General features: G+C 47.7%; 2 protein-coding genes across 2 annotated transcripts in view; both read right to left on the reverse strand.

The window, feature by feature from the left end:
- Positions 1 to 4862: 4862 nt before the first annotated feature.
- Positions 4863 to 16781, reverse strand: DCAF7 (DDB1 and CUL4 associated factor 7). The gene is made up of 7 exons (XM_075722911.1): positions 16644 to 16781; positions 10260 to 10418; positions 9729 to 9840; positions 8534 to 8652; positions 7704 to 7913; positions 6083 to 6200; positions 4863 to 5550 (listed from the first exon to the last, which is right to left on the reverse strand). The coding sequence occupies exons 1-7, from the start codon at positions 16779 to 16781 to the stop codon at positions 5378 to 5380; spliced, it is 1029 nt and encodes a 342-aa protein (XP_075579026.1). The 3' UTR covers positions 4863 to 5377.
- A 2763-nt stretch (positions 16782 to 19544) lies between these two features.
- KCNH6 (potassium voltage-gated channel subfamily H member 6) overlaps positions 19545 to 27221 on the reverse strand; it is a 32698-nt gene continuing 25021 nt past the window's right edge. The window contains exons 7-14 of the mRNA XM_075722894.1: positions 26852 to 27051; positions 24561 to 24813; positions 23874 to 24067; positions 22789 to 22888; positions 22232 to 22519; positions 21592 to 21772; positions 20225 to 20423; positions 19545 to 19832 (exon numbers count right to left, since the gene is read on the reverse strand). Of these exons, the coding sequence (XP_075579009.1) occupies positions 19545 to 19832; positions 20225 to 20423; positions 21592 to 21772; positions 22232 to 22519; positions 22789 to 22888; positions 23874 to 24067; positions 24561 to 24813; positions 26852 to 27051 (1703 nt within the window). The remainder of the gene's footprint in view (positions 19833 to 20224; positions 20424 to 21591; positions 21773 to 22231; positions 22520 to 22788; positions 22889 to 23873; positions 24068 to 24560; positions 24814 to 26851; positions 27052 to 27221) is intronic.

Here is a 27221-nt window from a genome sequence, read left to right on the forward strand (position 1 = left end):
GATTTTCTGAAAAGAAATAAACTTGATGGAAGCCACACAATTTTTTTTTATTTATTTTTATAATTATAGAAATTCTAGCTTGATGCTGAGTATCAGAGGTTGCACAAAAGGCCACTAAGATACTTGGCAGGCAAATTTATCATCTGAAATCAAGCAGCAGGAAGCCAGTCTCACAAGTGGCTTTGACTCGGGGGTCTGCCATGAATTGCTAGATGAGCGTTCAGTGACTGGTATTCTATTGCATTTTTAATTACTGTTTTTAGTGCTGGTGAAAGGTGCTGATCAGAAGTTCTGGAGATCTCTTCCTAAAAAAAAAAGGAGTCAGGGGCATGCTAAATTCCTCTCAATATCCTTGAGAACAAGACATGTCTGACTTCTTGGGTAAGCAGGGGGAAATACAGCTGCATCTCTTTAGTAAGTATGAGAAAGTGCTCTTTAAGTGCCACATACAATTAATTCCCTGGATTCTCTACAGAGATGAAGAGAAATGGGGACATAGCGGACAGTACCTTGCCCATTCCAGGACTGATTTTGGACAACTCCTTTTAATGTCTGCTGTACAATAAATACAGGCCTGCTCTGGCATATTGGTCTGACAGTGGAAAGCAGTAAATACGTATGAGAGAGAACTTGTGTTAACTGACAGGATAACACAGCATGGATTTGAGGTGGTAGAACCATTTTGCTAAGCAGCAGTGGGAAGACCCTCCAGCACTGACAGAACTGTAACTGTGCAATCGATTGAGCCAAGAGCTTACCCTTGCTGCCGTTCATCCTTTTCAGTATGTCCTGAAAGACTTAAAACACCACTAACATGAGGAACTGACAAGTTCAAGAATTTAGGTTGTGTGAATTTACACACAGCAGCTGCATTTTTTCTACCACAAAAATTAGTTACCCAAAGAATCCAGCTACATCTTTACACAACCAACCTGCCACTACTGCCATCATGTTCAGACGGTAGAAAAGAGGATTTCCCCAAACGCCGTCCAGTTCCTAAGCAAAGCAAAAGGGACTCTGGGTGACAAGCAGCACTACATTACTTAGGTCGGCCTTGCAAGATTGTGTCAGTCTCAGAATACAGAGCTTCAGTTTAACATTAACAGTATTGTCAAGTGCTCACATTTTTGTTGTTCAGTAGAAACAGATGAGGGTGCACTAGATACTGACAACCATAGCCAGTTTAGGATTTCAGTGACTGTTGTATTTAACATTTTATACAAAACACAGACAAATGCCTACCATAAAAGGGCTGAGGAAAAGATGACTCTCCCCCTAATCTTACCAAAAATGTACTTGTTAAAGTGCCATCTGCAAGAGAACAGAAACAGACACACTCAGCTTTCTTCATTTACATTTAAAACAAGCACAAGAGCATCTGTGAATTCCAATATATTGGACTCCTCCCCTCACCTAGTCTCTGGCAGGCAGTGATCTACAGTCGAGCCTGATGCAGCTTTCTCATTGCAACACCAGGCAAAAATAGATCTTTTTACTATTATCCAGAACATTCAGGAGAGTAATTACAGCTAAGTTTTGAAAGGATCATTAACTTTGACTTATGAGAGGCAATGCCTCCCCCGTTAAGTACATTTCAAGGTTCCATAAGGAACAACCTGTATTATCAGTCTCTTTTCATATCATTCTTTGAAACCACTGTTTTCTTTCTAAATAGATTGTCAAAGCACTCAAATCCTTGCCTTTTAAACCCCTGCACACAGAAGTACAATTCCCATAGACGCAACCTACCACAGCCCATTTCATTTAGACAATTAACAGAGTTGGCATACTACACACTTAATTCGACATCCAACTTGTTTTCTGCAGGTTTTCACCTCACTAATGAGGTTTACGTGATCAAGATCTCCTGGTTGAAAGCCAATATGCTATCAACAGGTTCTCCACATAATAGTAGGAATCTACAGAAAGCTTGGTTTAAACACAACATAACAACCAAACAATAGCTTAGTATCTTGAATTAATCAACCGGAGAAGTGATACAGAACTACTCAAGTCAGAGAAAAATATTTCTGTCCCAGTCTTGTCTGTACCAACAACAGCATGTGATTTTCTGCTTTGATAACCTCACTGATGCTCAGACTTTTCCCTTATGTTACTTTATACTCAAGGGATATGAGGCACTTGAAAGCAGTTGCTCTGCATCCTCCAAGCACAAAATAATTGCAATCAAATATCAAAGTATTTATTTTCATAAACTTTGGAAAAAGTAACACTTCTGGGGATTTTACACCCAACATAATTGAATGTTAAGCAGGTGAACTATGATAAACTATATCTTCTGATTCACAGGCTACAGTGACAAGTCTCGGGGTTTTATTTTACCCTGAAAATAAACTTGAACCAGCAAGTAGACAGTTAGCTCCCTGCCACTGTGTCAGCAGGTGCTGGCAAAAGGGCACCAAAGCCTCTCACTTCCTGCTCTATATGGAAGTGCCATTTGCACTACAGAACATCTCACCCATGAGGATTTTCATGTCTTTTCAGTCATTAACCTTTCAAGTGACTTCTCTGAAAAGAAGCTATTTTAAGCAGCATTTCCCTGTTCCGAAACAGCCTCTAGTGATTTCAAATGTAATTTTGTATGAAGAATGACAATGGATTATGCCCAAAGCAATATGCTGTAGATCCAGAAGGTACCCCAACTAGCTAAACAAACAGGATATAGGCTTTATTTAGAATCCACTGGAGCCTACAAGATTCTTTCACTTGCCTTTGACAAGTTTGGGGTGAGCACCCAATTCCAGAAATGAATTTCAAGCAGGTTTATGGGTGGAAGGACTGACACTGGATTCTCTTCAGGTTCATAAAAGGATTGTTTTCCAACAGCAGCAAAAGCTACCTGGCTATTCAGACTACTAGCCCCCTTATGCATGTCTCTTATCATCATCTTAGCGTAAGAGATTTTATTCCTAGAGGAATACACCGCATTTGCCATTTAGTATAGCCTATGGAGTCTTTTAGTGACTTCACTTTCAACTAAATTATGTCTTTTTTAAAGCACAATGCTACAGTTGCAAAAGATGCATTCATCTTTTACTCATGACATCTATACAAGAATGAGACTTTGAAGCATTAAGGGGACTACAGAGAGTACTAATATTACAGGTAGTTCCCTCTTAGTAACACAGTATATTATGCATACCGTTTGTAATTAAACGGTACATGACAAGCCTGTGTACGTGTTTTTATATGAGTATCTAAAGCTGTGAATGCCATTACATGCTTCTGTTAAGAAAATCCTAATTTTCACTTCATTCTGCATAAGTATTTTCCAGTTTAAGATGAAGTGCTATTGTAAAAAGCGATAACCTAACTGTTTGGCTAACACTGTTCTGACCTCTAGATCAGATCTGTCTGCAGAACACACTACTCTCAGCACTGCTGCTAATAAGCAAAACTGACCTTCAAGTCAAATCAAGCTTTCTGTCAAAAATCCCACAACTGTACACAGAATGTCATCGACAAAACATGAGCTTGAACTGTGTTAGTCTCTTGGTTCTCCAATACTAAAATGGGTGAATGGAATAAAGCTGTCCCTAATGAATTCCTATCAAATTCACAAGGCAGTGCTTTTCTGAGCTCCATGTTGAGAAGCTGCCTGTAGAAGAATATTTCTGCATTTCCAGAATGACAAAACTTTTCAGATTCTGTTCTGTATTTGACAGCGCTTTCAGTGTCAGCTTCAGCTTCACTGTTTCACAGTAATCGCTTTTCCCAACTTGCCTTTCCTGCATAAACTGACAAGATTCAAGTTTGCCAGTGTCCTACTATTTATAATGCTGCCTCCAGTTGCAGGTGAATACTCATTAGGTAGAAATACAATTTTGATAGTTTCTGACATTTACATCAAAACTCAGCTGGTATACCCTTACAGACCAGCTACGGTTGTCATGTCTTCATTGGGAGAGTACTGCAGAGCATTCATCCAAGTAGCTATGCTATCAACGAAGATTTTTATCTTGCCTAATCCACTCAGCTTTGATTGAAAAGTATAACTGTAGAGCAATCCACTAGTCAAAACAGAAACAGAAGCCCTTGGGCACATCCCCAAAAGATGAGAGGATGACAAGTGCTAAACCTTAGCCTCTATGGCACGGTTTCTTCCCTTTTAAATCCATCTTTGTGCATTACATTAGGGAATAATTTCTTTCAGAGAAACAGCTTTCATTTGGATAGCGGACCAGCTTTTCCAACTCATCTCGCTCATTCAACAAGACCTGACAGTACAAAGCAAATACACTTTGGAAAAAAAGATTGCTTTGCACTCCTTTCAAGAACTCCCTGGAACACAGGCCAAACGCAAAGAAGCTCCAAGGTACAGGCTAACCACAAAATCTTGCTCATATTATTTGCCAATCAAGCAAGCTACAAAGTGTGAAACCATTTTATTTTGGTTTAGATAGTAAGTCTTCCGAGGGGAAATCGTTTGATTGGAAGTGTCAATCCCAAGTCCATTACAATCACATTTTTTCAGGAGTCGTTTACCTCCTGGGAGCTTAAGTCATGCACGTATCTTCTTTCTGAAACCTATTACTGTTCTGTTAGCTAACACAACTGCAGGATACACACAAATTCAGTTATAATTTAAAAATAAGGACTACCATAGTAATAACTGCCTCTAGCATCAGAAAAGTGTAACGAAATTGTGCAACAAGTATTTGTACTTCACAGCACCAGAAAATTTTGCCCAGGTAACCAGGTATAGAGAGCCAAGGCAACAGTTAATTCTGGCAGGCCTTTACTGCCAGGGAGCCTGCAGTGCTACTGTGATTTGTATCAACGAATAGATCCTGCTTGGGCACATGGAAGTGAATCACATATCAAAAGTAAGAATTAGGGAGAAAAAACCTTACTCAATAGAAAGTTAGCCCAATATATAAAAAACATACAAATGTTTAAACAGTTTAGAGGCAGCAACAGCAGGAATGATAAAGATTCCTGCCAAGGTGGCTGTTAACATCAGTGTCTTTTTCCCCACCTTGTTTTGCACTTGCATCTATTAAACTAGTTGGATGCACTGCCTCAGCTGGCTGACAAATACATGGACATATGCAGCAACTTAGAAGCCTGCAAGCTTATTAATACAGTCAACAAACAAATATACAGAACTTTAACTGAGGGGCAGGGAGGGGGGGAAAGGAAACCAGAACCCAGAAGGTCCAAGAGGCTCAGCATGTCTCTGCATTTGAGAGTCTTGGAGAGACAGAAGACACCTGCCATGGATTCTTGTAACAGTTTCTTGTAACAGTAGATGGAAAGCAACAACAGATACTGGCCACTTGACTTGTGTTGTTCTTACTTTAGAGGGGAGGGGAAATTATACAGCCCTGCCTCAATGTGGCATGAAGCAGTAATGTTACACTCTCAAAATCTCCAGGCAGTTGTTGTAGCAGATAGCTATCCAGTCTGGCTGAGTTGATGCCCACTGTACATTGTTGATTTCTCCCTCAGCTGTATAGGCCAAGATAGGGTCCTCAATGGCACGAGGCATTTGCTGGATATCCCAGATGAGAGCCTGATGGTCATCCGCTGCAAATGGAAGAGAAAATCACAAGTAGAATCAACGTATAACGAGATCACCATACATGACAGTACTAACAGGCACATAGTCCAAGAAGCTACTACGATATGCCTGTTGCAGTCCCAGTGCGTATTCAGGCCAGAGATACAATGACACAACTATGGTCCAAAAAAATAAGCTTGGATCATTATACATTATCCAGGACAGAGCTGAAAAAACAAATGATCAGTGGAACTCATATCAACTGAAAACATTTAAGAACTAGATTGCAAAAAAAATAAGGTGCATTAAAATAATACAGCTTAGCCAAAGCGGATGCACAGTCTGGGCACTGGGCTCACTACTTCCACTCCAGTCGGTGTCTATTTCCATACAAATTTTAGGAAAGTCATTAATAAAGGGCTTCTAAACTGCAGGCATTCTTTAGCAAAAAGCAGGCAGAGAACTGCATAAACTTTTGGAGAGAGAGAATTTTGCAAATGCAGTGAGAGACTCTCAGAGGTTCACCAACACAGCTGGACAGGAATGGATCACACCTACCTGCTGTACAAATGTGGCAGGAAGAATGAGGCGCCCAAGCAATTCCATTTACACATGCTCTGTGGTTGTTTAACCTGGCAACAGGAGTGCAGGGAACTCGGACATCTAGAATCACAACCTTGAGAAACAAAACCCAACTAAATTAATAACTTGCATTTTCTTTTTTTATTTGCTTCTTCAGAAAACCAAGTATTTTGAGCCAAGACTATAAATACAGCCCTTTCCTAAAGGATGCAGTTGGCAAGCAAATACTGTTCACAAAGAATAGCTTCTAGTTGGTTAGTGTGTCTCAAAAGGAGTCAGACCTCACAGTGAGGGCTTGCAAGTTATGCAACAAGGGCAGACGAATTATGCTCCCCTGAAGCAGCACAAGATATGCTGCCTTTTGTGCTGAACTGAGAAAGAACAAGGTAACTAAAACACTTACAGTTAAGATTTCATGCGAAAACTATTGCCCAACTGGCTCACAGACCCCTCAAACACCAGCTGAAATGTATACGAGCCATAGAGATCTTCAAGTTTATAACGCCAAAATTAAAGTAGTAACTCCTACTGAAGTCCCTGCACTAAGAATTGGTCCTGAATCATAGAATCGTTTAGGTTGGAAAAGACCTTTAAGATCATCCAGTCCAACCATTAACCTACACTACCAACTCCACCACTAAACCAATTAAGGGCAGAGTCATAATTTCAGGTTTCCTGCTGTGCTGGCTGGATTATTTTTTAATGAAAGTAAAACTAGGAATCATTAAGGTTGGGAAGGAGCTCTAAGATCATCAGCCCAACCATCAACCCAACACCCCCATGCCCACTAAAACATGTCCCAAAGTGCCACATCTACACAGTTTTTGAACACCTCCAGGGATGGGGACTCCACCACCTCTCTGGGCAGCCTCTTCCAATGCTTGGCCACTCTTTCAGTAAAGAAATTTTTCCTAATATCCAATCTAAACCTCCCCTTGCGCAGCTTGAGCCCATTTCCTCTTGTCCTATTGCTAACTACTTGGGAGAAGAGACCAACACCCCCCTCACTACACCCTCCTTTCAGGCAGCTGTAGGGAGCGATGAGGTCTCCCCTCAGCCTCCTCTTCTCCAGACTAAACACCCCCAGCTCCCTCAGCTGCTTCTCATAGGACTTGTGCGCCAGACCCTTCACCAGCTTCACTGCCCTTCTCTGAACACGCTCCAGCACCCCAGTGTCCTTCTTGTATGAGGGGCCCAAAACTGGACCAGAATTCAAGGTGTGGCCTCACCAGTGCCGAGTACAGGGGGACGATCACTGCCCTGCTCCTGCTGGCTACACTATTCCTGACACAAGCCAGGATGCTGTTGGTCTTCTTGGCCACCTGGGCACACTGCTGGCTCATGTTCAGCTGCTGTCAACCAGCACCCCCAGGTCCTTTTCCACCGGACAGCTTTCCAGCCACTCTTCCCCAAGCCTGTAGCGCTGCATGGGGTTGTTGTGACCCAAGTGCAGGACCCAGCACATCATACTCCAGTTCAGCTACTGACACTGCCCCCTTACTTTAAAGAACTGACTACTAATTACTACCAAGCCACCTCCAAAGAAAAAAAAAAACCACAACCACTTGCACCTGCGGAAGATGAGCTGCCACCTTACCTCCATGCCATCCATGGCCATTGTAGCAAGATAGTTGGGATCCTGCTTATTCCAGCAGAGACGCAGCAATGGATGGTGCTGTGGGTCCTCATAAATTATGGTGCTGTGTTCCAGATGACGGAGATCGAACATCCTCACTGAGCCATCTGCACCAACTGAAGCGAACATATCTCTCCCGCCACCTGCACGGCTAAACGCTATGTCATACACCTGCTCAGTAACAGGACAGAGAAAAACATAACCTTAGTTTCAGTGAGCACACTGCCTCCTAATTCACAGTAAAATGGATTTTACATATGGATAGCAGATCTAGTTGCGACATTCTGTCAAATACTTGATGTTCCTAGCAAGTTTTCAGTTATTACACTTGACAAAAGGAGGCGGAAAAACTTAAAAGGGTTATGTCATTATAGGATCATTCACCGAAACTAAATATATCCATTTCCCAGACTCAGATTTTTTTATATTAATTGCTGAAAAGTGATATTATGTTAAAATGAAAGAATATTGCAAGTTGTTTATTGCCTTTGATACACATTCGTTTTCAATTCCAGTTTGACATTTTACCTCATTTTTCTAAAATATTCCGGAGCATAAGCTAGTAAAACAAGCATATTCAAGTCCAGATTCTGTGATGAGTAAACAGAGTAGTTTTGATAGCCAATAGTATAGTTTTAGTTTGGTACTCAAAACTGTATATCTTAATCTTAGATAAATTATCTTTTTGGATTATTAGGTTTTTCAAGAAAAAGGGGGAAAACAGAAAAGTTCTGTTCCTTTTCTACCGCTTAAAAAATATGCAATGCAAGCCATCAAAAAAAAGCCGTCACCTCTTTGTCATGTGCGATAAGCTGGGTCTTCACATGGCCAGAGACCAGATTTACTCTTCCCAGAACCTGTCCTGTCTCCAGACCCCAAATAGTGCAGGTTGTGTCGATACTAGAGGTACCTGAAACAAAACCACTTTGGTTAGAAAAATTAATATTCCCACAAATTCTTCAATCACTTACTGGATTAATGTAATATCCTCTGACATCTACAGATCAAAATAGCTACAAGAACAGCATACAATTAAAATCAAGAATGTCAAACAGCTAACAGTCTACCATGCATTTAAATGACCCAAACCTTCTAGCTGCAGAAACAGTCTTCCACACAGGAATAAAGTGTAAATAGCTCATGTCTACTTCAATCTATTCAGAAGCCTGATGCAATGCCAAGATGAACTTTCCCATCCTGTAAGTCTCATGTGCATGCCAAAACCAAAATTTAATCATAGTGTTGTGATAGCATATTATTATTAATTGATTGTTTCTGTGGACTGAAGGTAGGGCTAGCAGTAAAGCCTTAAGAGATGAGAGATGCAACACACAAAAAATAAATCATGTAGTAAATAATTACTAAGACCTATTATCACTGTTAGTCTCTGGGCAAATCCCCCTGGCATAAATGGCTGTACTCTTCTGGGAAACAAACCTCTGCTGGATCAGTCATCTCGGATTCACAATTTGTCCCATAGGCTATAATTAAACCTTAGGCATTCAGCCCCCTCCTCCAACTGACTTAAGGGCTCCTGGCTTTACTCCTGCTGCTGAAATACCTTCACAAAAGAAAAAGCTTAGTACATAGTTTTCTATCCACTCCAGAACACACCAAAATAAGCAGAGTTCATTTACATCATTACTTCGCACTACAACAATAGCTCACCAGCCCTGAAGACTGAGACTCCCTTATCTGCAGATAAGGAACACCCCTAATCCAACCTAAGCGACCCATTCTGTACTGGACAGGGCACCTTTCAATGCAAAAGAGTCTCCATGAGCTGCTTTTTTTCCATTTTGTTTTGTTATTTTTAACCCAAGACAATGGCAGTTTCTCTAATGTAGAAGTTTGTCCACTGGTTAGTTATCAAATTAACCAGTGATATGCAATGACACAGCAGTCAGTCCGAGTCCAGACTTCACCAGACTAAATTCAAAAGCGTGTCTTTTCCATGCTGAAAATGTAGCATTTTGTCAGTCTCACCTAGAAGGTAAGGATCCACTTCATTCCAGTCAAATGATGTTAGTGGAGCACAGAAATCAGAGTTCTTGTTATTGTTCAGCAAACACTCCAGCCGGGTCTCTGTTTCACCCACCTTTAGAAAAAGTGAAACATCTGACTTAAATAGCAACATCACAGGACTTGTTCCACTTGCACTTCCAAAACATAAGGTGTTAATCCTGGGTTTCTTTCCTCTCAGCTTTACATCCTAAAGCTCTGGAAAACACAATCACCATCTCTGTCTTCAATAAAGTGATTAAAACAGCAACTACTATCATAATTCTGCTTCTCCTGTAATCTTCATATTTAGTCACATTATTGCAGTTAAGAAAACAAATTATCAGGTGCTCTGACTTGATTTTGTGTCTTAACCTCCACACTGTAGCAAGAGGAAGACACCCTGAAAGGAAAATAACTCACTTCAAAAAAAAATCTGGTCTTGAGTGAAAGTGAGATCAATACGCAACACAATTCATATCATGGTTTATCTTTTTCTAGGGAGGATTTACTCACTCTCCACACCCGCAGATAGTCACCACTGGTTGCTAGCAGGTCTGGATATACTCCCTTGGTGTCTGGGATCCACATAAGCTTTGTGGTAGGGTAGGGGTGATCAAAGGTGTTCCTGCAAATGAATTCTGAGCTCTCTTCATCCAAACCAACAAGCTGCACCTATAAGAAGCCATATTTAAAAGAAAGCATTTTATCAAAATACTCATTTATAATTACAGCATGAAGACTGAGTGTATTTCAGAAGGACACCTTCTGTAGTCTCAAGGACAATACAAAAGGATCATCATGTCAATGGAATGAGAAATGGTTAAAACTTTGCTTCCTAGCTGGGGCATGTAAGCAAAGTGAAGTATACATAATCACCACAGTACTTTACTTTGAAGAGATGATCTCAAATGAATCGAAATCCAATCCTAAAGGATTAAAGACCACCCTTCTCTTTTCCACATTGCAAAGCCTAGTTTAAATCACAGACTTCAACTGCACAAACATTATTCCAAGTCATCTTTAACTGAACCGATGCCGACAATGTCATCTTCGGAGAGCAGGACAAGCTGTAGTTTGCATGACAGCCACCCCAATTAAAGCCCACATCATGGAGCTCTTGGCCATAACCCTGCAGATTGTGACAGATCATGTCAGCTAGCTATCAAGCTGTTTTCAGCATCACATTAACTAAAACATTCTGTCACAACTGCAGAAAATTACGGTACAGATTCACATCACAGAGTCAGAAACTAAAATAGAATTCAAACTCAAAAAAAATTGGGAAGCTAAATTATTTAAATAATTATTCAAATGTTTTCTGTGAAGAGACCACAAAAGCAGGTCTGCCAAAAGATTCTAGGTAACTGAATTCCAAATTAGGTTTTTTGCACAGTAGTGTGGCAGTGGGAAGGGCTAACTTGCCCAGTTGTGAGAGTGATGCAAGAGAGAGCAGACAAGAAACTATCTCCACATAGCTTAGACATGACAACACCTGAAGTAATGCTTGAAGTCCCAGACATTATGTTATTAGAAAAATATTGACATGTCAGAAAGTGTTCATAGAACAATATGGTGCTGGGAGGATATGTTTAACCTAGCAGTGACTACAAGACCTAAACAGGATGAAAGCCCCACTGTGTTAAATGCTGTTCAAACACAAACATTATGGGGACAACTCACTACAATTAATTTGTAAGCTGGTCATGGTAGGAACTTCCTAGTACTTTCCACACAGCAGCTTCCTCCTGGAAACAGTGGCCCAATGGATTTTTTCAAAGATGTTTACTGGAAAAATCCTAACTATTCTGGGATAAGCAATTTTTTTTAAACACATTTAAACTAGATCAGAAATCTACCATGTTTTTTCCATGTAACAGAAAAAAACCAAATGTTTCAGTGGATCTTAAACTATAACATTAGCAGTTATGAGCCCATTTAGAGGTGCTCTTAACAAATGCAAACCCTACCCCCTGCCACAATGAGAAAATGCATCCTTTTCACCCCATAACAAACCCTAAAAGACATATCCAAGTACGCTTCTAAAAACTGCAATTGTCTGCCTTGCACTCTCTTTATTACAGCTACTCCTTATTATACTTCATATTCTTAACAGGAATCAGTCAGGAATCTCCCAGTCTTCTGAAGTGATTGACAAATAGCTTTCTAACTCCTTTAGGGATCAGAAATACTAAGCGGATTTTACAAAGGAAGCGAATTGCCCTTGGTGATAGGAAATCTTGTGGCAAGGTCAGGATCAGAAGACAAATGACCTCTAATCACTTCTTCTCCTTTGCTTATGCTATTTTCAGCTCAATATGAGTGTATTAAGCCTACACAAAGCAATCAACATACTCATAACCAGAAGCAAATCTCAAACAGCAAAGGACCCACTTTCATTGGTGTGAATTTATATATTCCTGCACTGCATGTTCATGTTTAACACCTCCTCAGATCTGAACAAAAAGCAATGACTGTGTAGCAGCCCGGTATCTTTGTGATCTTTGACATTTGTAGGTGCAGGCCAGGTTAGAGAACAAAAATTGCATTAGCAACACCAGAGCTCCTGGCAACTGCTGCCGATCAGGTGCCTGACACTGCCTGTCAGGCCTGGCAGCAGCCTGTGATAACTCTGAGCAGGAGGCATTGATCTGCCCAGAGACAGGAGCAGAAGCAGAAAACACTGCTTGAGAAGCGCTATTCTTTCCTAGCTCAGCATATTCAAAGGGATGACTTTTCTCTTCAGACTTGATCACACAGAGTGATTGCGGAATCCCTCTATTCATCCTCCTGTGCAGGCTGAACAGGAGGAGATGGAACGATGGAATTATTTTCAGGATGCTGACTGTATTAGAGCCCTGTCTCTCCCTCCTGCAAGTGAGGCAAGATTTGCTGCTGCCAGCTACTGCACGAACGAGTGCCTGAAGTCCAGCCCAGATAAGACTGGGGGGTGATGCTAACAGGAAAGTCTGTCAGCCTGGATACAATTTAAACCATTCTACATCTACCTGTAACTCACTCCTGTGGGAAAATGAGGACCAGTGTGTTCGATCTCCATTAGTTTTGCAATTATGCTATGACAGTAGGTAGGAATGCTAAATAATTATTTGTTTCTCCAGTACGTCAAGATATGCTAAAATTGGATGTGGATTTTCCTATCACAATTCAAGCCTTTACCAAGGTAAGGTTTAATTGCCACAGTGCATCTGAGTAAAGATGTGCCTTTAATCAGCATTCCTTAACTTCTAAAAAAATTACATCTCTCTTCAACGTGATCCAAAAGAATCAAACACAGAATTAAACAATGCAGAATTTGGTAACAGCTTACTACTTCTTGCATGGTTTAAAGAACAGTGAAGTAAGTTCACAGTACTTTTTTTTTTTTTTTAAACTATATCTCTTTAATCTAATTAGTAACTACTAAGAATGACATTTCACAATTATTTTAGGGTCATGTACAATCAGAAAGACCTCACTGCACCAACTGATCTTCAATATGCAATCAATTTTTCTTCACAACTGTAAACCTCACAGAAGAAATGACCCTCTGGTAAAACCACCACCCTGAACGCTCTCTGATTCGAGGCACTGTTCAGGAGAAGGTGACAACCTGGGAAGCATGCAGTCATATCCTGCCAGTCTGCTCCAGCGACCGGAGCAGGCAGTGTACAGCACCACCCTCTACTGTTTTCTAAACTGGACTCCAGTTTTGTCTTGCAGATAGATCCCCAAATCAGCCTTTCCTGATGTTTTCCACAGATTGTTCCTAATCCATGAAGCCATAGTCAGGAGCCTGCGGAACAGCGTTAACAGTGAGATTTATGAACACCTCCATTCTCTCCCATTACACCAGTGATCCATTATAAAGGCTGACAGCAGCTTCCTAACCCACGAAGTTCAGGAAACACTACCCCAAATAATTTTAGTTCTTCCAACTGGAGCAAGTCATCTCTCTTCTTGTACCAGTGATTCGATCAGCAAAGGTATAGAAGCTGAAACAAAACTCCTTTAGGGTTCAAACAGTTCTTGGCAACTAGCTTTCTGGTATGCTGTACAGCTTGTTAGCGTGGGGGTTGACAGAGGTTAGAAGAGTCTGGGAATTGGGGAGAGCAGTAAATTAGGGTTTGGCAGTCAATAGATTTGAGTTCCCCATGAAACAGAGGTGCAAACAGCCATTTTATATATGTAACCCATAAGTACTTCAAGCTCTGGTAATGACTACAGAAACAGAAAATCACAGAGACAAGCAATACAAGAATCTCTCCTTTTTTCACTCTAACTCCCTCACAGTGAGCACTTTTGCTGCAACAAACAGTGCATTAACTCTTTTTAAAAACATCTTTTTAAAAGGAACCCTAAAACAGAAGAGTAATAAGGAAAATGTATATTCACCTATTTGGCTAGATTTTAAGCAAGCTAGAATTGCTATTCCAGGCTATTCTTTTTTTAGTATATTAAGGGTAAGGAAGAAAGGCAGTTATTTGGAACAAGTCATTGCAACATCAGGAACAGAAATGTTGTTTGGAGCTTGTCAGAAACCTCTAAAAATTATGAGTGCAAAGAGAAAGTTTAAATGAAAATGAGTTTTCATTATCCTTTTAATTAGTACCAACTGTACCTATAAGTGTATTTCGATGTCAGAAGCTGGCAATATAAAACATCTCAACTGTGAAGGGCAACTTAGGCAGGAGGACAAAGCTTTCACACATGCCCTGTAAAAATCTTAAATTTCTGTTTACCCCAGAAGTCAGGCTATAAAACCAACTGCTCCAGACCCTTTGCAGCACAATGTTATGGACTACTTAAACAGGGTAACTTCAGTCCTTTCCTTTTATTCCTTTAGTTATACCACTTACATGGACAGAAGCTGGAGCTGAAGAGTTTACAGCTAGCGTGCACCTAGCACAACTGCACGTATCTGTCCAAGAGTTCCCAACCCGGAGCACAAAGCTATTCCCTGAATGTTTCAGTATCCTCTAGAAGATTCAGCAAAGCTGTGAGAGTCATAGTAAGATGCCATAAAGACAGTGCAGATGGAACACCACTCCCAAGTCTGTTCTGGTCCCCAAAGTAAAGGAGACAACATCAATACTCTAAGCAATAACAACACTTGCAATTACCCAAGACAGCTCTGTTAACTATCTTCCTACAGTGGAAGGCTGTACTGAAAGCACTACAAAAAGCATCAAACAAGAAAACCACCCCACCCCCCTTTGAAATATCACACACACAGCAAAACCTCCCAGCAAAGTAAAGGTTTCACTGCAGTTATTGTACAAGTTTAATTTTTAATCATACATCATCTTTATTTCTATAGCAGCAGCATCCAGACTGACATCTCATTCCCATACAATTAGTTTCCAGCTCTTTACACCACATAGATCTCATAGCATGTGGTGCTTATATGCACTGAAGTCAGCAGAATAGTTATTCCTGAAGCTCAGAGGTCAAGAGAAGCCCTGGGGAATATTTACAGACAGCAGTAATTTACATAGCCCTGCTCAATTTCTGTCTGCAACAATTGTGAGCGTAAAGGGTAGGAAAGAGGGGGTTGACTCAACTGCTTTACACTTGAAGCCTGAACTGAAAAGCAGACCTGATCATGCTGCAATTGAGAGCAACCCAGGGAATGGTCCAAACTTAAGGAGGTAAAGGCAGCGTAAATGTATACCCCCTTATTAACCAATTCTACCACCTCTAAAGAAAAAACTGTTTGCAAGTTTGTTATTTTAGCTTCTCAGAGTACAGACTACAAAAACATTTTCAAGTTGGTCTTTAAAAGTTTTCAAGCTCAGGGACCTGCCTTTCCCCAGCAGTACTCCCAGAACCCCAACAACGCTCACCCGTGTAAGGAGACAGCTCATACGCAGCCAACTCATACTGCCTGAACTACAAAGTGCTCAGCAGGAGTATCATGTCTAGGACTGCTGCAAGTGTAGTCATTTAACCACTGTAAGAGATGTCACCCTGCCTTACCGTCACTCCCTCTCATTACATCCTTGAACAGAGCCCAATCCCCAAACTTTCTGACGTTATTTTCTGCAATCCCCATTATACAGCTTGTCAAAGCTACAAAGCACACACACTATAAACACACAAAGCTGTATTTGCAATCTTAGTTTCACACAAAATTCAGGATGCTCTACAGCTATGCCCATTTCCTCATCTCTCTTCCATTTATATGGATTCATTATATCAGACCAGCACATTAAAGTCTGTTCAGAAATGACTGCACAAGTGTTTGGAGAGGTGAACATGTAGTCTATTACCAGTGTAAGGTTCTCTGCTTATATCTGGCAGGGAAACACTGAAGATATAATCTCATGCCTCATTACACCCTTGTTCTCAGAGAAAAGTAAAGGTACTGAGGAATCAGTAATAGTGTTTTATATACTTCTGAAAAAAGTTATCGCACAGGAGTCCTCCACAGCAAGAAAGTATAACGAGAACAGCACATTTCCAACACAGTTTCAGACACCCCGTATATGCGCAAACTTTAGTTCTGGCCATAAACTTTCCTTCACACTAAAAAAAAGCCAAGTATGCTCAAGCTAGGGGGACGGTCCTGGCTGAGGAGCAGCCAGCAGCAGCACCCAGTGCTCTTCCCACCCCTAGTCCCTCAGTCTCCCAACAGCTGAGGACTCGCAGGAAGGAAACCAGCCTGAATCTAGGCCAGCACCCCGCACTTCGGGGAACATCTGCAGGCTCTACACAGCTCCCAGGGCCGAGGGCAAGGCAGAAGGCTCCCTCCAGCCACACCAACCGCGGAGCTGTGCCCGGGACTGGGGAGCCGCTTGAACCACCGGGATGAAGAGGGTCGGCCCCCTCCTGCCCCTCACCCTGCCCCAGGCCCGCCACCCGCCGCCGGCAGAGCCGGGCCCGGCCGCGGCCGCTCCCCACCTTGTTGTTATACTCCTCCACGAAGCTGCCCAGGGCCAGACGGAACCGCTTGTCCGGCCGGACGCTCCAGTTCATGGCGTACACGGTCCAGGGCGCCTCATATTTGTAGATCTCCTTCCGCTTCCCGTGCAGCGACATGGCTCGGCCGAGGGGGCCCCGGGTAGCGGCGGGGCTGAGCGGGGCAGCGGGCTTGGCCGAGGGGGGGGCCCGAGCTGCGCTCGGAGGGGAGCGATGGGCCCGCCTGAAGGGAGCGGGATGGCGAAGCGGGCCGGGGGAGAGGAGGAGCGCGGCCGGCCGGGGCACAGCGAGGCCGGAGGGGTGGCGGGGAGCGGGGGAGGCCGCAGCACGGCGCCGCGCCCCCCAGGCCCGGCTCCAGAGCCCGGCGGCAGCAGGAGCAGCGCGGAGGCCGTTTGGGATTCGGCCCCTCACACAACGGGAGCGGAAGCCACGCGGGGAGCCCCGCCCACTGGGTGCGGGTTGGCTGTACCGCCTGTCACTTAGTGTCTCGGGCATCTATTGGGTTATTCGCCCGTCCGTTTGGCCCTCTTCGGTCTTCTATTGGTCGCTTTCCCTTCATTCCAAACGGACGCTCACCCTCTGGCTGGGATAACCTACCGTTGCGTTTGACCCCGCCCCGGAGGGAGGCCACGCTCGTTCGCGACATCTTACTGGCTACCAGGGGTCGCAGTGACGCGAGGCGGGATCTTGAGTCCTTGTCGATAATCGATTGGCTGGAAGCGGTGTCAGTCACGTCAGCCCGAGGCGGGCGGGGGGCGCTTCAGGCGCACGGCGGTGCCGCGCGTTCGAGTCGCGCCTCCGCCGAGTGGCGTTTAGGGACGGGCTTGGCTCTAATTAACTGCAGCTTAATTACGGGGGGTTATTTTTGGTAGCGCGCAGCAGCATTGGCGTGTGCCCGGCGCCTAGCTGGGGGACGGGGTGCGGCTTCCTCGGGAGCTCCTGCCTGGAGCAGGGCAGGCAGAGGCCCAGCGTCTGCCCTCAGCCCCCGCGGGCAGCTCGGCCCCTCAGGGCAGGCCCGGGCGGGTGCCCCAGGCCCTGGCGCGGGGTGCGGGGGCTCCCCAGCTCCTGTGCCCATCCCGGGAAGGCCTCAAGGATTCCTGGCCGAGGCACGGGATGGAGAGGAGGCGTCCCGGCCCCTGGCAGCCGAAGCCTGAGCTGGCCTGGGGTTTAAATAGTAAACAGCCCCTTTGTGGCACGGTGCCTGCCTGGGGCCTGGGCAGGGGCTGCCGGCTGGGTTTAGCCCCTGTGCCACCCCACAGACCGAGATCAGCCGGGTGGAGGCAGGTTTAACCCCCTGCTGAGGGCACGGGGTCTGTCCTCGCCTCTCGGGGGCCAAGCAGGATCTGTTAGGGGTGACAGTGGGTGCAGCCCTCCCGAAGGAGCAGTCCGGCTTGGACAGGAGCCGTGTCCCCTTCGGCAAGGGATGTAGGTTGGGCGCTAGGTATCGCTGTGCTCATCTGAAGTCCTGCTTGCTGCAAGAACACTTGGTGTAACCTTTGCCCGAGGTGTGTTTGCAAGCTCATTTACCATACACAGAACAGCAGCAGGCTGGTCTTGTAGAAGAGCTTTTGCTAATTGCTGCTGAGCCTGAACTGCATCCCCTTGGGAAGGAATTGCTCAGCAAAGCCCCCCAGGCCCCATCCTTGACCTGTAAGACCTGCACATGGGCTCCATTAGCCCCACGCTCCCTGGACAAAGCAACTGGGGTTCGACCCCAGCCTTCTCAGGGGTCTTTGCAGATTAGCACCTGTACTTTGTACCGCCAGAGATGAATTCACTGATGGTCCCAACAAACACAGCTGTAATTCACATTAGGTGCCAAAAACATCTTTATTAGCAAAGTGTACACTAAAACCAGAGAAAGAGATGCTCACAGTTTTACTACTCTCAAAGGGAGCTCGACACATTACTTGAGCAGGCGGCCTAGGACTGTCACAGCATCTAACCGAACGGCAAGGCGGCAGTGCTAAGTGGTCTTCTCCTACTGGGGATGCTGCGGGAGTCTGCCGGGGAAGGGGCTGGGGAGGAGGAAGCATCTATCAAACCTTTATCAAAAGGGAGAAGCTGGGAGGAAGGACTGGGGATGAGGTGTCTGGGGCTTTTCGGCTTTCTGGGATTGTGCTTTTGAGTTTTGTGCTTTATGCCCAGGCCGGTGACCAGTTGGGTTTATCTGGGAAGTCGTGGGATGCGTGTTGGGGTTTGCAAGGCACGATCAGCCTTGCTGGAGAAGTCAGTGCCCTAGGACTCGTGCTGAAGCATGCTGAAGTGGCAGGGGCTGTTGGCCCTTAGTTTCTCAGTGGCAGTCAAGTTGGACAAGGACAGCTTCTGTCCTCTGTCCTTGTCCGGGGCTTCCCACCTGCAGCTCCCCCCAGTACTGCACTGTGGAGATCTCCTCCTCCTCCTCTGGTGACTACCCTTTCTGTAATGCCCACAGGCTCTCCTGGGCTAAGCCCAGTACCAATGCAATGGTCCCTGCTCCAAAGAGCTGACGGCAAAGTGGCCTTGCAGCTAAGAGCCGTGGATTTGCTCTCCTCCAGTCGCTGTGGCTCACTTGGCTTGCGCCGTTCTCGAGAGGAAGCCTTGGCAAGGAAGAGGCAGTGGTTACCGTTTGGCCTAGCCAGCTTGTTGGTGGCCGTAAGAAAGAACTGCTCTGGGTTCACTATAATGTGCAAATGAAATCTACTCTATGGGAACCGCTGGAAAACGTTGACCTTGGAAGCCAGCCGCTCTACGCTTCCTTTGATGGTGGCAGAAGACAGCTACAAATTATACCCCTGAGCCAATGGCATTGTCCTCCGTCTTACCCTTGCAGTCAAAATCAACATCAACTGACTGAGCTCGCAGTTGAGGTTCCTCTTGACTTGCTTCGCAGCCCCCACATCTCTAACTTCCAGGAAGCACTGGGTCGGAGAGGTGTCTCTGAATGTCCTGGTGCTCAGAAGATGCCTCCAAGTGCTCAGGGAGGGAAGGGAAACGAGAGCCCCAGAAGAGTCCCTGGGTATTTGGTGCCCTTTGGTGGGGAGGCTCTGGCTTTGGGAGAGGTGGGGAATGGTGCTCCTGCTCGGAGTAGACCGTCATGGTTTCGTCAGATGCCACAGTGAGGTGCATCCCGCTTGACAAGGAGTCCCTGGATTTCAAGTGGAACTTTTCTACCTCCGTGTAGCTCGGGCTCTGGTGGGAAAGGAGGAACCAGGTGGGTTATGGCAAAAGCAAAACAAAGTAGCCATACTCTCCTTACCCCATCAGGCCCTCAGCCCCCAGATGTTATTTTTTGCCTGAGGAAACCTCAGAGCAGAGGAACCCACTCCCCTCCCTACTTATGGGGCAACCTGGTAGTGCTGGAGATCGCAGGCTGTGCTCCAAAATCAGCAATGCACTGGGCAGAAGCATCTCTAGGTAGATCTACTCCCATTTCAAAGACCTCTGGGCTTTTCCTCGACCCACGAGCGCTTGGCTGTGCTTTGCTCGCAGGGAGGCTGGAGGGAAGTGCTGGCTCTCCAGGCCCCATCTGCTTGGGGCAGAAGGAAGCTCAGGCGGTGCTGAGCAAGGAGGGGTGGCCTTACCTGCTCCGGGGCCGCCGTCTCCTGGTCCTCCAAGGGTGCGCAGGGGGTGAGCGGCTCCAGGCTCCGTGGGAGGATGCCATACATGGCCAGGTTGTGGGAGGACGGCGAGATGGGGCTGTACGCGGGTGGCACTTGGGACAGCTGGCGCTGCAGGAGCTGGAGGATTATATTAATGTCTGACGACATCCTGGACTCCAGCCTGGGGACAGAGCAGCCTGGTGTTAGCACACTGCATCCCACTGTGTCCCACGAGAGCCAGACCCACAGCTGGGCAGGGGAGGCACTGGGGAGGAGGTGCCAATTCAGCTGCCCGAGGGTGATGATGCTTTGCCTGGTGCTGCTTGGCGAGGTTTTTAGAGAGCTTCAAACCAGCACTGCCACAGAGAGATCAATTCTGCCATCTCTCTCCCGCCACACTCAGTCATCGCCTGCCCAATTTTTTGCGGAGCCAAAGTGGGATCTGGAGCGGGGAACGGAACAAACCTAAAACTACCCCAGAGGGGGAAAAAATTGCAATGGTTAGTTTTAATCTGGATCAATTCTCCAGGGCAGCTGCCTGTGCTAACAGATGGGAGCAAGGCAGGTTGGTGCCAACCATTTTTATCTGAGTAATAGAAGGAAATGGAAAAGTAGAATAAGTCCCTTCCTTTTGCCTTGTCCTTGACTGCAACGAGCAGCTCCAGCAGGAGGGGGCACAGCCCCCCTCACAGGCAACAGTCCTGGCAGTGCTTACAGAGTGGGTAGGAGATCCATTCCCTGCTGCCAGCGATGGCACGTTGGCGAGACACTGACATACGTGCGTGGACCCTGTGCTGGGGTGAGCTAAACATGGGCAGCAGCCATGGGCGGGAGAGCCAGCCACTCATGTGGGTGCTGCCTGGGGCCTTTAAACCTGCACGTCTCCGGTGTGGGTTCTCCCTTCTCATTCAAAGATCATGTCTTTTTTCTTATTTAGAGGGCAACAATGTGCACAAGGCTCATTTGCTCGAGCAAAAGGATGTTTGCAGCTTTTTGCAACAGGAAGAGGAGGCCTGCAAAGGGCTCAGGTCATGAGCCCATGGGTAGTTTCACATCTGCAATTGCATTGAGTTTGGAGGTAGTGGCAAAGCGGCAGATCCTGGGTGTGGTGGGACAGCGGCAGACAAGGTGCTGGGCTGCAGCCAGGGCCAGGACTTGCAGTTTGACAAGCCGCTGCATTTGCAAAATGCTCCCACCACCTCCCCAAGCAATGCAGGGTCCCAGGGGGTCAGGAGGTTGCATCTGCTGCACACAGAGCCCACTGCAGCCACTCCTGGAGAGCAGGAGACAGTGATGGCCCAGGGCCCCCCTGGGTGCTCTCCAACCCTGTGCCCTGGGGACCTGCCCACCTGCTGAGCTGGGCCTGCAGGAGCTCCAGCCTGGACTCAATCTGCCCCGGTCTGTAGTCGCTGTGCAGGGGGATGTCCCGCGAGCTGTGTACCAAGGAGATGTGCTGCAAAGGCTCCAGGTGGTGGTTCGGCTTTCGGTCCTCCCAGAAGGTGAACATGTTGGGGATGTCCAGGGGGGTGGCTGGAAGGAGAGGAGACATCTCAGCACTTCTGTCTTGCATCCCCCAGCCCCACTCTCATGGAGGTGCTCCAGAGTCCATCACCCAACACATTCATGGAGAGCCATCACCCTGACATACACGGTGCTCAGGGAGAGTCCATCACCCTAGCACCTGAGGTGCTGACAGGGATCCATCACCCTGGCACCCAAGGTGCTCATGGACAGTCCATCACACTGGCACGCAACATGCCTATGGAAGCCACATAGCATGTGGCAACTTGAGGCAGCCCCAAAGGGGTCCCTGAGTGCTAGGAGAAACTGCAGGGCATGGCAGGGGACAAAAGGAAGAAAGGACCTTTGGCCACAAGTGTGGCTCCCCTCAAATCTGCATGAGTTGCTTGGCTCTGCCCCAAGACAAGGCCACCATGCCTGAGCATCTCTTACCACCCTCCTGCCAGCTTTGGCTGCAGCTGTGGGTACCTGTGTAGGACTGGCTGCTCTCTGCCGCCTGCTTGCCGACCTCTGTGCTGCCAGCGCTGGTGGTGACGAGGCTGAGCGTGGGCAGAGCAAAGTCATCCTTTTTGGATGTGGGGAAGGGCTCAGCTTTCGTAGGGCTGCCAGTCTTGGCCTCGTCATCGCTGGTCTGGGAGCAGGGAGAGGTGCTGCTGCCCAGGTCATCCCACTGGTCCTTGCTCAGTGGCTCCTGCGGGTTGGTGAGCTCTGAGTAGGTGTGATACTGCTCTGCATCAGAGATGCCCGTGTCTGGGTCTGTGGGGCAGCACGACAGGTTAATTTGGGGAGTACCACACATGGCAAAATCAGCCCCCATCCCCTCTAGGGTGCTTGTAGGGCTGGGGCATCCCAAGGAGAGGGAGGGAAGGCAGCGTGGGTGCCCCCAGGGTGGGGACACACTGGTCTGCAGGGACAGAGGCACTGACAGCCGCCTCTGCTTTGGGGCACCTGCTAGGGCAGTAATTAAATGACGATCCCGCTCCCCAGCCCTGCAAGCTGGGTTCTGCCGATGCTGTGGGACTCACCAGGCTTGTTGGGCTGGCAAAGGGAATGCTTGCGTCGACGTGCCTGCCGGTAGGTGCAGTCATACTCCTCACTGAGTGGTGAGCGGGGAACGCTGTCTGCCTGAGGGATGAGAGGGGCTGGTCACCAGGGCCAGGGTGCCATGTCCCATCCATGGGCACCAAGGCCCATCCATGAATGCCATGTCCCATCCATGAGCACGAAGGCACATCCATGGATCCCATGTCCCATCCATGAGCACCAAGGCCCAAGGCCCATCCATGGATGCCATGTCCCACCCATAGGTGCCACGTCCCATCCATCAGTACCATGGCCCTGGGTGCCATGGGGGCTACAGCCCATTCAGCATCCTCCTAGGGCTGGTCTCCAGCTCTGGCTCCCCATCACTGCCCTTTCCCACCCAGTGACTCCAGGACCAGTGGCATAGCTCAAGGGATCCTAGAGGCTGGCCTCAGTGCTCTGAGACCAAATTGAGGGTGTCAGGGCCACGGGGAGGGAAGGAGCACCCTGAGGTGGAGAAGGACGCCCTGGGGTGGGACAGGACACAGAGGGAATTTGACTTTCTTTTCTATCTTATCAGGCAAGTGTCTCAGAAAAAAATATCAGGAAAGGACAAAGTCCAGTCATAAAGTTTAAGAGTCAAACAGCAATGACAAAAAAGCTCCAAGCCTTTCATGGAGTGCAAACCTGATTATTTAAAAAAGGAATTTTCAGAGGAAGCTGGTACCCAACTCAATGAAGCTTGAGAATATTTCTCACTTCAGCAGCCTCAAAACCTGTGTGTGACCCACTTGCCCAGGCTGGAGCAGTCCCAGCGATGATTTACAGGTGCTGCAGAGCAGAGTACTACCAACATGGCTTGTGGGACCAACTTTTCCAAAGAGCTCAGGAATGGCAGTATGCATGTTTCTGCTGGGCTATGGGGAAAACTGTAACCCCATGGAGAGTGCCTTGGGAAATGTGGCTGTTGGCCAATCCAGCACCAAACTGAGTGAGGAGCACAGGCTGACATCCTCACTTCAGCCCCCCTACTTGCCAAATTTAAGGCATTGACCACATCCTTCCCTGGGACAGCCCTGGCACTCACATCTCGCAGGTTGAAGGTGATCTCTAAGTTGCTCCAGAAGTTGTCAGAGAAGGCTGGGTACATGTCCAATACCTCCAGCAGGTCCTCCCGCTGGATCTTGTGCAAGTCACAGTAGGTCAGGGCCCTCACATCAGCGTTGGACTTCCCTGGGCGGGCGTAGAGGCTGATGGGCTCCCCAAAGATGTCGTTCTTCCCTGTGCCAACAGACAGCTCATTAGGGGGAGGTGGGTACCCACCCCAGTTCCAGAGGTACTAGACCAGCAGACCTCACTTTGAACAAGGGGATGCTCAGCAACCCCAACCCTGATTGTGGACGCTGGGGATTACAACATGAAAGCCATCACTGATGGGGAGACTGCAGTGGGGCAGTGGGTCATCAGTGATGGCTGGGGACTGCTGAGCCATACTCTGCTCTCCTCACTCCTTTGTGGCCTTTCCCTGGCATTTACAGGGGATCCTCCATCCCCTGTCCACTGGTGCGGTCACCAGACAGATGCTGAGGAACAGCCTTCCCTTCTCCAGGACATGGAGAAGTCCTTTGCCCCTCACCTGTCACCCTTTGTGCACTGCTCATCGCCCATCATCCTTCACCTATCACCTTTTTGCCATTGCCCATCACTCTTCACCCATTATCCTTTGCCCCTTGCCCATTGCCCGTCGCCCCCCCAGAAGGAAGGACTTTTCCACCTAAGATGGCCACCACAATGTCTTCCCGGAGGATCTCGATGGAGCCCCGGGAGATGAAGTAGAGTGTGGTGAGGACATCTCCGTAGTGCACCAGGGTGTCTCCGGGTGGCGCGTGGGTTGTCTTGAACTTCATGGCCAGGGCACGCAGGCAGCCTTTGCTGGCTCCTCGGAAAGCCTTGCAGTTCTGGAGCAGCGTGCGGTTGAGGTGGAGGCAGATGTCTGCCTGCAGGCAGTCGGGGAAACCCTTCAGCACCTGTGAAGAGCGAGGGAGAGATGCCATCATGCCACTGTCCCTGGGAAGGGCTGCCATGGTAGCCCCGGGAGGCGGTGTGACATGCAGGGTGACACGGCAGGGCCAGATGGGAAGCCCTCAAGCCCAGAAAGCCAAAGCTGGGGACATCTTCTGATTTTCCCTTGGCGGACACCTGCCTGCCTGTCCCTGGCTTGTACTGCATGTGGCCGGGGAGGAGAGCACTCCCAAGCAATAAATAATAATAACCAGATCAATCTATTTATACCCACTGGTGGCATATCCCCCTTTTCATCTTTCTACCCACTAACCTTGGCTGAATGAGAGCACAAACTGGTAACGAGGTGCTGTCCTAATTAAACAGCACCTGCCTGAATGCCAAGAAGCAGCACGGGCCAGTTGTGTGCAGCAACAGCTAAATATACCCGTGGCAAATACCTCGCGTTGAACAAAAACTAAATCTGAAGGTGAAATCAAGGTAAAACTCACAATATGGAGAAAGCTGCTGCCACCAATGGCTCCTGGTGTCAGGGTAAAATCCACCTGGATTTGGTTTTTTTTTTTGGAGAGCAGCCTATGGCCATGGGGTCCCCCTTGCTCTCTTCTCACATTCCGCTGGTGGCCAAATCTGGGACAACCAGGCTGGGGCCGGTTAGTGCGGCTCATTCCCGGCTCCATCATGATCTCACAGGCTGGCGGCAGTGCCTTAGTTTCCCTACTGGGAAATCAGGGGTGGACGAATTGATCGGGTCGTGGGATGATTGATTAGATCGTATTGCATCTCAGCAACATCCAGCAGGAATTGGTGTGAGCAGCAGCACTTCCAAGCCACAAGCTCAGCTCATTGCAGATTTGTGACCTGGGTTTGCACTAAGCCAGGAGAACCTGTGCTTGGTAGGGTGCCACAGCTTTGCTTCTAGTTATTGCCACCAATGTCCAGCCCAGGGTGACTCCTCCATGAGAGAGGTTTTTAACCGAAGCTCTCCCAGCAGCAAACCCCCAAATGCTGCCCCGTTGTTTAACAAGGCAGCAGCAGCTGAAGACAGAGAGGTTGAATTCATGCTAATCCATCTCCTGATAGTGCCCAGGGACGGAGAAGGATCAAGTCTTAGGAAAAAAGGGAGCATGAGCTGGGAACAAGCAGGCTAATGGCCTGCTCAGGGCTGAGAGATGGGGAGGACCAGGTGCCATCTCTCTCCTTGCCTTGTCCTTTCTCATTCCTCTCTCTGCCTTGCAGCTGGCTGAGCCAGCACGTCTGTGCCCTGGACCTGCCACCCCAGCCCCAGCCCAGGACTCCCCGGCTGAGCCCCCTCCTCACCCCCGCACTGCCCTGGCGCCGTTGGCACAAGCCTCCCCGCCAGGCTCGGAGACACGCTGCCTCTCCAGTGCAGCTCCGCCATTGATCCTCCCTTTGCTAACAAACAGCCGCCTCTCCGGGCTCTAATTAAAATGGATCGAGGTTTATTTAAATGCCCTCCTTTCCCTGCTGCGGAGAGCGGGATGCACTTTGCTTAGCAACCGGCGGTGTGGAGAGGAGCTGGATCGATACCGGCTCCGCGGCTCTGTGACACCGACAGACACCAGCCTGAAAGTGCTCGGCGCCATGGGGGCTCTGAGCTCCTCACCAGTGCGCCAGCACTGAAACCGCTCTCCGGCCAAGAAATGCCATCGTGGCCCCAGAAAACCACTGGATAGATGTGGAGGGATGGACAGACACGGGGAGAAGGACAAAGGGGGGTGCAGGAGGCAGACAGGCAGACAGACTCTGTCACTAGCCTCCCAAGACTTCTCCTGCCCAGAAATGCCATCATGGCCCCGGAAAACCTCTGGATACATGTGGAGGGATGGACAGACAGAGGGAGAAGGAGAAAGGGGGATGCAGGAGGCAGACGGGCAGACAGACCTGTCTCTAGCCTCCCAAATCTTCTCCTGCCTCCTCTGGTCAAAAGGATGGAAATGTTTGGGTGGACCCAGAGCTGGACTCTGGGTCATTCAGGACAAGGTGCTGTGAGGACATGGGGCCTCCCCGCCCTGTACTCACCGCATTCATGTCGATGCCGTTGGTGTAGGACCAGGCGTGCTGGAAATACTCCTCCAGGCGCTGACGCAGGGGGTTGGGGATCTGGTGGAAGCGGATGAACTCCTTAACCCGCAGCATCTGCGTGTGGTAGCGGGCCGTGCCTGAGTACAGGCGCTGGATGATGGCGGAGACGTTGCCGAAGATGCTGGCGTACATCAGAGCTGCAATGAGAGGGAAGGACTCAGCAGGACGTGGGGAGATGCGTGTCGTGCCTCAGACCTGGAACCAGCAGGCTTCCAAAGCCCGTATCTAACCATGGATCTGAAAACAGTGGGTTTCTGAAATCTGCATTTCTGTCTATCTCCCCATCGGTTTGCCCATGCAGAAGAGG

The sequence above is a fragment of the Pelecanus crispus genome, chromosome 18 (assembly GCF_030463565.1).
Source record: "Pelecanus crispus isolate bPelCri1 chromosome 18, bPelCri1.pri, whole genome shotgun sequence".
NCBI lineage: Eukaryota > Metazoa > Chordata > Aves > Pelecaniformes > Pelecanidae > Pelecanus > Pelecanus crispus.

Excerpts from the sequence above, each read along its gene's own strand:
- DCAF7 (XM_075722911.1), bottom strand. The coding sequence starts at position 16,781 with ATGTCGCTGCACGGGAAGCGGAAGGAGATCTACAAATATGAGGCGCCC. Across the intron at positions 10,419-16,643 it reads TGGAGGAGTATAACAACAAG|GTGCAGCTTGTTGGTTTGGA; the intron begins GTGGGGAGCGGC and ends GGCTTCTTATAG. Across the intron at positions 5,551-6,082 it reads CTGCCACATTTGTACAGCAG|CGGATGACCATCAGGCTCTC; the intron begins GTAGGTGTGATC and ends TTCCATTTGCAG.